This window comes from Mustela erminea, chromosome 4 (assembly GCF_009829155.1).
Source record: "Mustela erminea isolate mMusErm1 chromosome 4, mMusErm1.Pri, whole genome shotgun sequence".
In the NCBI taxonomy this organism is placed as follows: domain Eukaryota; kingdom Metazoa; phylum Chordata; class Mammalia; order Carnivora; family Mustelidae; genus Mustela; species Mustela erminea.
The window spans coordinates 105,997,730-106,010,715 of record NC_045617.1 but is presented as its reverse complement, the minus strand read 5'-3'; the positions used below and the strand labels follow the sequence as shown (position 1 = coordinate 106,010,715).

Sequence of the window (12,986 nt, the reverse complement as noted above, 5' to 3'; positions counted from 1 at the left end):
AGTAGAACAATCTATCAGGATACCTGCTACTCTCATCCTAATTATAACCAACGAAGAACTTGTGAACTAGAATTCTAAGACCCTTTAAAATAATTAATCACTTCATGGTAATGTTTGAAAGGGAGAAGTTTATCCATAGGTGGTGGAGAAGTAGGAGACCTTAGTTTCATCTGGTCCCAGGAATTCAGCTAGACAACTATTAAGTCATTCCGAACACTTGCAAACTCAACTTGAGGTCTAAGAAAAGAATTAGATGCAACTCTACAAATAGAAAAGCAACCACTTTCTGCAAGGTAGGTGTGGAGAAGTGAATCTGAGGTGATACATAGGAAGATGAACCACAGCAGGAGGGAGCCTCCATCATCCAGCACCAGAAGTGATATAGCAGTGGAGCACAAAATCAGAACTTTCAGCAGGCTGCTCCAGTGAGGGACATTCCTGCCTGAAATGCACCTGGTGGCTAAGTAGGTTGGAAACCTAGGTGGGATACTATGGTCCCAGGATCCTTGGGGTCACAGCAAGACTGGAGGTGCCTGAGTGTGGCAGAGTTCCCCAGCATCAGTGTGGGGAAGCTGGCTGCACTCAGCGAGCCCAAGAGTGGGCTCTCAGCACAGGGTTGCCATATACCCTGAACTGTGGTCCATCACATCCCTGCTGAGCAGGGGCCCAGCAAGCAGCAGAACCACCCCAAGACCTCCTCCTTCCCTCCCCCTGGAAGCTGGGGAGGGGGGCGCAAGTGCATATCACAGGAGTCTGCAGGTTTTGAAGAATCAAAACGGGGTCACATGCCATGAGACAGAATCACTGGTCACAGTCTGGGTGATTGCAGGGTACAGCCAGAGACCAGGGAGACAGGAATGATTGACTGCTTTTCTCTAGGGTGCACTAAGGAGTGCTCCCCCACCCCCACCCCCAACCCCAAGCTCTAAGCTCTAGGGCTGGAAACTGGGAGGCCGCCATCTTCATTCTCATCCTCTAAAGCAGGGCAGAAAACCGTAAGGAAACAAAAGTCACAGAGAGTAATCCAGAGCCACTTACTTAGCCTGGCCCCTGGCAAGGGTGGTACAATTCTGCACAGAGCATAGATACCTGAGAATCAGCCCAACAGGCCCTTCCCCCAGAAGATCATCAAGAACATCCAGCTAATACCAAATTTACTGACCACAGAGAAATGCAAAACTTGAGTACTAGGTAAAATAATATATAGAATTCATGGTTTTCCCCCCACAATTCTTTAGTCTTTTAATTATAATGTTTTTCTCTTTCCTCTCTCAATCAATTATTTTATCAACTTTTAAAAACCTTTTTTTAATTTTCATTTTTACACTTATATTGCATCCTTTCATTGTATTTATTTTGTATATATGGAAGTTTTTCTTTCTTTACAATTTCAGGATGCAGTTTCTTCTAACAAACACGAGAATACACCCAGAATCTAGTGTACGGCTCTGTTCTCTTCACCTGTCTGATCATTTTCTCTCCTTTTTTTCTTCTTTTTGTTAAACTCTTTTTAAATTTTCATCTTCAGTAACGTTGTAGCCTTTCATTGTATTTAATTTTATTTTTCTATAGATAAATACATTTTTCTTTCCTTACAACTCTGGGTTGTAGTTTCTTCTAACAAAGAGACAAAAATACACTCAGGATATAGTGTACTGCTCTGTTCTGTTCACCTGTTTGTTTATATTCCTTCTTTTTTCTCTTTTGTCTTTTTATAGTTACATTCTATTCTTTCAATGCATTTAATTTCATTTTCGTAAATATGTAAAGTTTTTCTTTCTTTAAAATTCTGGGGCCTAGTGTTTTAACAGACCAAAATACACACAGGATCCAGTCTATTGCTGTTTTCTGTTCACCTCTATTATCCTTTTTTTCCCCCCCATTTCCAGTCTCTTGTGACCCCACTTCTCTGGGGTCATTGTTGCCATTTTAGTATTTTGTTCTCACATTCATCTACTCTCTGGACAGATGACAAGACAGAAAAGCCTTAAAAAAGACAACAAGAGGCAGTACCAACTGCCAGGGACCCAAGCAGTTTGGATATAAGATGTCAAAACTAGAGTTCAGAATAACGCTTATAAAGATACGAGCTGGGCTTGAAAAAAGCATAGAAGACACTAGAGAATACCTTTCTGGAGAAATAAAAGAAAGAAAATCTAATCATGTAGAAGCCAAAAGGCTATTAATGAGTTGCAATAAAAAATGGAGATTCTAACTGCTAGGACAAATGAGGCAGAAGAGAGAATTAGTGATACAGAAGACAAAAGGATAGAGAATAAAGAAGCTGAGAAAGAGATACACTACTGGATCAAGAGAGTAGAATTTGAGATATCAATGATACCATAAAACAAAACAATATTAGAATAACTGAGATCCTAGAAGAGGAAAAAGAGAGAGATAGAAGGTATACTGGAGCAAAATACAGTGGAGAACTTCCCTAATCTGCGAACGGAAGAAGGCATTCAAGTCCAGAGAAAGGCACAGAGAAACGCCCCTCCCCCAAATCAACAAAAATTGGTCAACACCTAAGCAAATAATAGTGACACTTGCAAGTTGGAACAAAAGATCCATAACCTACAAGGGTAGAAACCTTAGGCTGGCAGCACACCTATCCAGAGACCTAGAAGCCCAGGAAGCACTGGCATGATATATTCAGGATGCTAAATGAGAAAAATATGCAGCCAAGAATAATTTATCCAAAGGATATCATTCAAAATAGGGCAGATAAAATACTTCCCAAACAAAGAAAAACTAAAGGAATTTGTGACTGTAAGAAACATTAAAGGGGATCCTTTAAGTAAAGGCAGAGCCCCAGACCAGAAAGGAACAGAGAGAATATACTCTGTACAAGTAATACAACAGCATTAAATTAATATCTTTCAATAGTTAAACTCTGAATGTAAATGAGCTAAAATGCCCCAACCGAAAAACAAAGAGTGTCAGCTTGGATAAAAAGGCAAGACCCAGGGGCACCTGGGTGGCTGAGTTGGTTAAGCATCTACCTTCAGTTCAGGTCATGACCCTGTGGTCCTAGATTAAGCCCCATATCGAGCTCTGCTTAGTAGGGAGCCTGCCTCTCTCTCCCTCTGCATGCCTCTCTGCCTACTTGTCTCTCTATCTCTGTCAAATAAATAAATAAAATCTTAAAAAAAAAAAAAAGCAAGATCCACCAATATGCTGCCTCCAAGAGGCGCATTTTTGACCCAAAGACACCTCCAAATTGAAAGTGAGGGGTTAGAAAACCATTTATGACGCTAGTGGACATTAAAAAAAAGCTAGGGTAGTAATCCTTGTATCAAATTAGATTTTAAACCAAAGATTGTAATAAAAAATGAGGAAGGACAATATATCATAATTAAAGGGTCTATCCACCAAGATCTAACAACTGTAAATATTTATGCCCCTAACATGGGAGCAGTAAATTATATGAACCAATTATTAACAAATTTAAATTAGTATTTTACCTCTAGGAATGCAAACACATTGATAATACAATAGCACGGGACTTTAACACCCTACTACTCACTGCAATGGACATGTCATCTAAGCAGAAGATCAACAAGGAACAAGGGCTTTGAATGACATACTGGACCAGATAAGATTTTACAGATATATTCAGAGCATTCCATCCTAAAGCAACAGAATACACATTCCTTCCAGTGCACATGGAACATTCTCTAGAACAAATTACATACTGGTTCACAAATCAGGTCTCAAGTGATACCAAAAGACTGGGATCACTCCCTGCATATTTTCAGACCACAATGCTTTGAAACTGAAACTCAATCAAAAGAGGAAATTTGAAAAGAACTCAAATATATAGAGGTTAAAGAGCATACTATTAAAGAATGAATGCATCAACCAGGAAATTGAAGAAGAATTTTAAAAATCAATGAGAACAAATAAAAAATGAACACGTAACTGTTCAAAACCTCTGGATACAGCAAAGGTGGTCCTAAGAGGCAGGTATATAGCAATACAAGCCTTTCTCAAGAAACAAGAAAGGTCTCCAATATACAACCTAACTTTACACCTAAAGGAGTTGGGAGAAAGAACAGCAAATAAAGCTTAATCCAGCAAGAACAGAAATAAAAAAGATCAGAGCAGAAATCAATGAAATACTAACCAAAAGAACAGCAGAACAGAGCAAGGAAACTAGGAGCTGGTTCTTTGAAAGAATTAATAAAATCGATAAAATCCTGGCCAGACTTGTCAAAAAGAAAAGAGAAAGGACCCAAATAAAATCACAATCTCCCCTTCAGTACAACTGTAAGAACACAGTATAAACAACTATATGACACCAAATTAGTCAATTTGGAAGAAATGTATGCATTCCTAGAGATGATTAAACCACCAAAACTGAACCAGGAAGATATAGAAAACCTGAACAGACCCATAACCAGCAAGGAAATTGAAGCAATAATCAAAAATCTCCAAACAAGAGCCCAGGCCCTGATGGCTTCCCAGGGGAATTCTATCAAACATTTAAAGAAGTAGTAATACCTACCCTTCTGAAGTTGTTTCAAAAAACAGAAATGGAACAAAAACTTCCAAACTCATCTCTGAGGCCAGCATTACCTTGATCCTAAAACCAGACAAAGACCCCACCAAAAAGGAGAATTATAGACCAACATTCCTATGAACATGGATGCAAAAATTCTCACCAAAATACTAGCCAATAGGATCCAACAGTAGATTAAAAGGATTATTCACCATGAATAATGGGATTTATTCCTGGGCTTGGAGGATGGCTCAACAACCACAAATCAATCAACATGATACATGACATTCATAAAATAAAGGATAAGAACCATATGATCCTCTCAATAGGTGCAGAAAAAGTACAGCATCCCTTCTTGATCAATACTCTCCATAGTACAGGGATAGAGGGAACATACCTCAATATCATAAAAGCCACATATGGAAAGCCCAGAGTGAATGACATTATCAATGGGAAAAACTGAAAGCTTTTCCCCTAAAGTCAGGAACATGACAAGGATGCCCACTATGACCACTATTCTTCAACACAGTACTAGAAGTCCTAGCCTCAGCAATCAGACAATTAAAGGAAATAAAAGGCATCAGAATCAGCACAGAGTACGTCAAACTCTCACTCTTTGCAGATGACATGATACTCTATGTGGAAAACCCAAAGGACTGTAGCCCAAAATTGCTAGAACTCATAAAGGAATTCAAGTGGCGGGGCGCCTGGGTGGCTCAGTGGTTTGGGCTGCTGCCTTCGGCTCGTGTCATGATCTCAGGGTCCTGGGATCGAGCCCCACATCGGGCTCCCTGCTCCGCAGGAAGCCTGCTTCCCTCTCTCTCTCTCTCTGCCTGCCTCTCTGCCTACTTGTGATCTCTGTCTGTCAAATAAATAAATAAAATCTTTAAAAAAAAAAAAAAGGAATTCAAGTGGCAGGATCAATACACATAAAATCAATGCAAAGAAATTAACTGTATTTCTATACACTAGCAATGAGACAGAAGAAAGAGACACTAAGGAGTTGATCCCATTTACAACTGCACCAAATACCGTAAGATACCTAGGAATAAACCTAACCAAAGAGGCAAAGTATCTGTACTCAAAAAACTATAGAACACTCATGAAGAAATTGAAGAAGACGCAAAGAAATAGAGAAACATTTCATACATAAAATGTCTATGCTACCTAGAACAATCTATACATTCAATGCAATCCCCATTAACATACCATCAGCTTTTTTCACAGAGCTGGAACAACAATCCTAAGACTTGTATGGAACCAGATTAGACCTGAAAGAGCCAAAGGAATACTTAAAAAGAAAACCAAAGCTGGTAGCATCACAATCGCAGACTTCAAGCTGTTTTACTAAGCTGTAATCTTCAGGACAGCATTATACTGGCACAAAAACAGACACAGAGATCAATGGAACAGAATAAAAGAACCCAGAAATGGACCCTCAACCCTTTGGCCAACTAATCTTTAATATAGCAGGAAAGAAGATCCAATGGAAAAAAGATAGTCTCTTCAACAAACAGTTTTGGGAAAACTGGACAGCCACATACAGAAGAATGAAACTGGACCACTTCCTTACACCATAAACCACACAGACTCAAAATGGATGAAAGACCTATGAAGACAGGAATGTATCAAAATCTTAGAGGAGAACATAGGCACCAAACTCCACAGCAACTTCTTGCTAGACACTTCTTCAAGGGCAAGGGAAACAAAGGCAAAAATGAACTATTGGGACTTCATCAAGATAAAAAGCTTTTGCACAGCAAAGAAACAGTCGACAAAACTGAAAGACAACTGACAGAACGGCAGAAGATATTTGTAAATGACATACCAAATAAAGGGCTAGTATCCAAAATCCATAAAGAACTTACCAAATTCAACACCCAAAGAATAAGCCAATCAAGAAATGGGCAGAAGACATGAACAGACATTTCTCCAAAGAAGACATACAAATGGCCAGACATGAAAAAGAAGTCCACCTACTCATCATCAGGGAAACACAAATCAAAACCACAATGAATATCACCTTACATCAATCGGAATGGCTACAATCAACAAGTCAGGAAATAAAAGATGTTGGCAAGGAATCAAGAGAAAGGGAAACCCTCTTAGGATGTTGGTGGGAATGCACACTAGTGCAGCCACTCTGGAAAACAGTATGGAAATTCCTCAGAAACTTGAAAATAGAGCTACCCTATAACCCAGCAATTGCAGTACTAGGGATTTACCCCAAAGACACAAATGTAGTGATCCAAAGGTGCACCTGCACCCCAATGTTTATAGCAGCAACATCCACAATAGCCAAATTATGGAAAGATGTCCATCGACAGATGAATGGATGAAGTAGATATGGACCTACATACAATGGCATACTACTCAGCCATGAAAAAAAACCTGAAATCTTGCCATTTGAACCATGTGTTGGAAGTAGAGGGTATTACGCTAAATGACATAAGTCAATCAAAAAAAAGGCAATTATCATATGATCTCACTCATATGTGGAATTTAAGAAAAACAGAGGATCACTGGGGAAGAGAGAGAAAAAATAAAACAAGACGAAACCAAAGAGGGAGACAAACCATAAGAGACTCTTAATAATAGGGAAAAAACTGAAGGCTGCTTGGGGGAAAGGGGTGGAGGGATGGGGTAAGTGGGTGATGGACATTAAGCAGGGCATGTGATGTAATAAGTACTGGGTATTATATAAGACTAATGAATCGTTGACCCCTACCTCTGAAACAAACATTACATATTAATTGAATTTAAATAGAAAAATGAAAATTAAAAAAAGAAAGAATGACAGGGAAAAGAACACTATGATATTTAATCATAGGTTTTGATAGGCTGTAAGAAGACAGAGTTTACAGGAAAAAACTGATTTTCTCTAGACTACAAATCCTCTAATTTTTTATTTACTTATTTTCTATCTCTCCAACTAGATTTACTTGAGAACAGAAACCTATTTCAATCAGTGCTAGATACCCAAGTCTGGTACCATGTCTGGCAGACAACAGAAACTTAAGAAATGGTTCAACATAAAATCTAGGAATAAGAAGTGATATTTAAAAAGCAGATTCCAGGGGCGCCTGGGTGGCTCAGTCAGTTAAGTGTCTGCCTTTCGCTCAGGTCATGATCCTGGAATCCAGCCCCATATCCAGTTCCCTGCTTGGAGGGAAGCCCCCTTCTCCTCCTCCTACTCCCCCTGCTTCTCTGTCAAATAAATAAATAAAACCTTTAAAAAAATAAAAAATAAAACAAAAAACAGATTCCATAATCTAGTATCAGCAGAATCCAAATAAGATTCAGCAGTTCACCATCAAAAAGAAAAGGAAGCAGTAATCACTTGGGTTTTGTAAGTACATTTACTTACAAAATCAGACTTACTTCAATTTCTTTTCTGATACAGAGACTGTATAGTGGGTTCTTAAAACACTTAATGTTTCACATGTCTCATATCTTTTTAGACAAGATAAAGACAACTTAGCTAAATGACAAAACAATGAGCTGTGTTTCTGAATGGCCAAGATATTACATCCAAAACTGATGATTAATCATTAATAATTAACAAAGTTTTCCAAAGATGTGTTTTAAGCTATTCTCAGTGGAGCTCTCAGCTCTATACCAATTACTTTGGTGCTAATCAAATCAACAGAAAAAAGGAAAAGCAAATGTCAGAAGGACATAATCTGATTCTCAAAATGTATGGGCAGCCAGAAAATGCTGAATACCACTGTAACTTAATCCAAATTTGTAATATAAGGAGTGTGTCAAAGAACTGAGTTTATAAATAATGAAGATTTCGGAGAAAAGATGCTTATGTTCCTCAATCTCAATGGCTGGATTAAAAGATTTCCATGGTTCTTCTAACACTCCAACTCAAGTTCATTGTCTTTTGCATTATTACACTTGACTATCCCCATATATTTGTTGCCATTGTTATCCCTTTCCTACCATTATAAGAACAACAAAATAGAAAAATCATAGGTAAAAAAAACATAGATGATGAAAATTATTAAAACTTAATCAGATAAAACACTGAATACATCTCTCCTGTAACTCACTAAATATCTTGAAATTTTTATTTAGAAAATACATTTAGAAATTAGTTAAAAATATAAGGTTAAGGGAAAACCGACTTTTTTAAGAGAAAAAGTATGAAGTGAAGGTTCCAAGCAAACACTGGACAAAAATCAAAAGAATTAAGTCTACTTTTCTTTAAAGATACAAAACAACTCTTCTACCTGAAAATAATGTCCAATGTGGTTCATGAATTAGCAGACAGTTATGGACTGAAGTTTTACCACCTTATCAGCAAGCACAATGAACAGCTCAGTACTACTTTAATACCACAAGATCACACATACATCCTAACAAAGAAAATCCAACTACCAACTACAGACTAGAAACTGCATAAAATTCTGTAAGAAAAGATACATATATTTTGGAAGATTTCACTACCTGATTTCACCAAGACTGCCAAAATATTTTAATAAAAATCCATTCATTTTTACAGAAAAGTACATTTGGAAATGTACACTTTGAACAATGAAACCCAAAGAGAAATTTCAAATTGTCAGACCATACAAAGTTCTTAAATAAAAAGAATGCTTTAATAAGCTTACCCGTTTTAAAATTTTGACCTTGTGCTTCACTGTATCCTCTATATATTTGGTTTTATCATTTGCTGGTGTGTGCTTTGATAACCCAAGCTTTTCATATTCCATTGTTCTATCTTCACTGTGGACTTCAACTTTAGCCTGGTTTTCCAAAATATCTGAATCTATTATTTCAGTCTTTTTATCTTCTTCAGCACAACATTTCACACACACATATTCTTTGTCTTCTTCTCCCATTTGTTGTGCTTGACAAAGACTTAAACCAACACAATCACCATGAAACCAGTCATCACATCTCCCACAGCCAACCATAAACCTGGGAAGAAGGGAAAAAACTTTAATGCACTTAAAAAAATGTTAAAAGTGAGCCTAAATTAACTTTTTAATCATTTTCTGATATTTGTTTTCTGTCCTTACCCATCCTATTGGTTTTACATGGACCAAGTTTTCAAAGAATATTCTATGAAGACAGAAATTTTAAGTCAAATATATCCCCTCTAGTATGAATGAGAAAATACAAAAAACCATAAAGGTAAAATAAAGAGCACCTGATCTTTGTCAGCATACTGCATTGAATAATAAAGTATAAAATTTCTCCACTGAGAAGGTGGGTTAAGAGCTGTGATAATGTGATCAGAGACAATCCGTCAGTTACCCCACAAATCCAAACTCCTACCTAAAACAGAATCGCTCATTTGATGAATAATTTTGAATAACAAAAGATCAGAGCAACAATGCAACTCAAAAACAAAATGGAGACTTAGATTATTTATTAACCACTTTATGTCACTATTCTTTGCATTCAAAATATTCTGGCTCATGAGCCAGAATGTCAGTGATTATACTGAAGAATCTTTTTATGTGCTTTTGAGAGCAGACTTCCGTACTACTGACCATGGTTTAGATAATAAAATTGTATCTCTGAATAAAGATTATACATGAAGATCCTAATAATTCAGGCTGAATTTTTTAAAATTTCAGATCTCTTCATAAAAGTTTTCCTTTACTAAATTTTATCTAAAAAACTTCACTAACAATGAAAAAAAATCAACGGGTACAAGATTTAGGAGTCTAAAAACCTTGTTTCTCTAACTTTAAAGTATCTGGAATTACTTTTGAATAAAATGGTAAATCAGATGTACAAACAGCAATTTGAGGGACATTATTTTAATTTTAACCCATTGTTAGGTAGAGAGCTCACTTAATCATGTCTTTTTTCTTTCTTCTTCAGGTTAATTCATAATAATTATGCTTGGAAGGTTAAAATAAGAGATTTACGTATATTCTTTAATGAATTAAAGACTTACTGCTGATTTTGTTAAGAGTGGCACCAACAATGCCAAAACTCATTTTAAGGTAATACAATGAGTGGTACGGCCAACTCTCTTGTACCAGAGGTTTTAAGGCTGAAGTTATAAAAATCACTTTCAATCCTTACAAATCTCGAAAAAAAAGTCACAGCACTCATTCCTTAACAGCAGCACATTTTTTGTCTTCCTCTTGTGTCTTTTTATTGTATATCAAACTATTGCTGTCCATTGAGGAAGGTTGACTTCACGTTTATAATTTACCATTCTTCACCCTAATTAGTAATGCCTATGCTAGTTTTATTAAGTCAGTCTTCATTTCTCCAAACTGATGGGGGAAAAAACAGAAACAAGACAACCTGTCTTAGGTAAAAACAAAGCAAAACACAATGTTTTGGATTCATAATCCAGCAAGAAAACTTTCAAACAATGTAGTATTTGTTTGCAAGTTAGAATGGTCTACCTAGGCTTGGGGAGATTTAGATGGGTCCATGTTTCAGTGATACAGATCTTCCAACCAACAAAATAATTTTGAAAAACACAAGTGCACCGTTTCTCTATTTCAGGTTGCAAAGTTGTAAGAACTATTTCTTGAAAGCGGGTAATATGAATGTCTTTGAAATACTGAAGGAAAGCTGGCAGTCATTTCCCTTTACTTCTACCATCAGGGCTATGATTTCTTCAAATCAAAGTCTAGACCAGTTTCAGCAAGACACTACTTAAAAACCTACACACTATGACCATGGCTATGCTGTTACTCCATATTCAACCCTAAGCATCAAATTATAAGGCACATATTTAAATATTTCAAATTCTTATTTAACCAGGGAAGAGTAGTTTTATGATGACAAACCTAAATAATATTTCATCATGCTTCATTTTAAGCTTACTTTGGAAATGTCTCCTAAAACTTGACATTCTGAAAAGCAAATGTCTAATGCCATCTACAGAGATATTTTAATAGTTTAGGATTTTATATAAAAGATATTGCAGTTAAATAAAATTCTGAAAAATCATCGACAAAAATAATTTTCACATGTCCTAGGGAAAAACAGAACTAATTCACTTGAAAATCAAACCGACTTTGCAAAAATGTAAATATAAATCATTTTTAGGTCTGAAAGTTAGAAGTACTACAAATTTTATGAACCATATGGGGGGGAAGGCCTATCACAAAAAGAGAGTATTATTTTCTTCCCTTTTTGTATTATTCCTCATGGTTTAAAAATGTCGGGGGGGGGATAGCAGTATCAATCATACAGCTAACAGAATTATTCCCCCTTTTCTGCTGTGGCCTTGAATTTCTGATTACTAATAGGCAAAATTACTTACAGAAAAGACTATAACCTGGATGTTAAATATTTCACTAAAAAAAAAAAAAAAAAAAGGATTTTACCACTGGATCAGTTAAGTAAACCAGACACTCATGAACCTGTTAAATAGAAGAGTTCAAAATATTTGTTGTATTCTTTTACTGTTAAATGTTCATGCACAAAATTTAAAAGAAACTAAATTAGAGTTGTAAGACAAAAAATAAAATTCTAATCTTTTTGGTAGAAGCCTTTTAAAATATATTCTTAGAAAACTTTCAAGTTTCTTCAAAGTAAATCACAAAGGCAAGCAACATTTGAGAAAGCCTTTTCTTAGTATATTTATGTTATAATTACTAACAATGGACCTGTTACAAGATGGGTGTTCAATTCTTGTTAAGTGTGTGACAACTTATACCATATTACTGTGAATGTGTATCACTCTTCTAAAATGATCTTTTCCACATAAACATTAAATCACTGTTTTTATCACTAACAATCTAATCTGCAGACAAAATACTTCTGTGTCAAACTCTTAAAATCTTGAGGAAAAACACTAATCTTTTATTCTGGAAGAAAATTTCTTCTCAGAAAAAGATGTCTTCATAAAGCTATGAATATAAAGTATAAAGCTATGAATCCGTCCTGCTATGGAGATTTTGTTTTCAAATTTCATCCAATATACTATCATCTACAGCTGGGGCCAGAAACTGCAGTACAAACTAAAAATATAAACACCTTCTGGAGAGGTAGGGAAATACTAGAAAACTGCAAGATAGGCAATATGAAAAGACTCACCCTTTTTCCTTCTAAAATGCCAAGTGGCTTCTGTAAATATAACTCCAAAAATCATTTTATAAAAATGAGTATTAAGTAGTCCACTTTTTAAAATAATGTATATATTTTTGTTACAAGGCTGAATGAAGAAATTAATGGAAGCACAAACAAAAGCTTGATGTGTATATTGTTAGAATCCATACCTACTGTCCTTAGGATATGTATAGAAGTTTCTTATGGTCAAATATTTATTACATTTGGGGATGCCATGAACAAATCTGTATATGAACAAATCTGTATTTAAAAATGTAATTTCCAGCTGGAAGCACAGACAGGAAGCTAACTTCAGTTGTAATATATGTAAAATGCTGAAGTTATAAAGTTAGTCCTTACACAAGCAAAGCTGTCACAAGTGCTAGAAAATGTGATACTAACAAATAGCTTTCCATATGGCTAGTGCATGACATGAATGAAAATT

General features: G+C 36.0%; 1 protein-coding gene across 7 annotated transcripts in view; it reads right to left on the bottom strand.

Annotated features, from left to right (window-relative positions):
• Positions 1-12,986, bottom strand: part of PHF3 (PHD finger protein 3) — an 86,936-nt gene that overhangs the window by 20,302 nt on the left and 53,648 nt on the right. For all 7 annotated transcript variants that reach the window (XM_032340366.1, XM_032340368.1, XM_032340365.1 and 4 more), the window contains one exon: positions 9,121-9,430. In XM_032340366.1, coding sequence (XP_032196257.1) covers positions 9,121-9,430 — 310 coding nt within the window. The remainder of the gene's footprint in view (positions 1-9,120; positions 9,431-12,986) is intronic.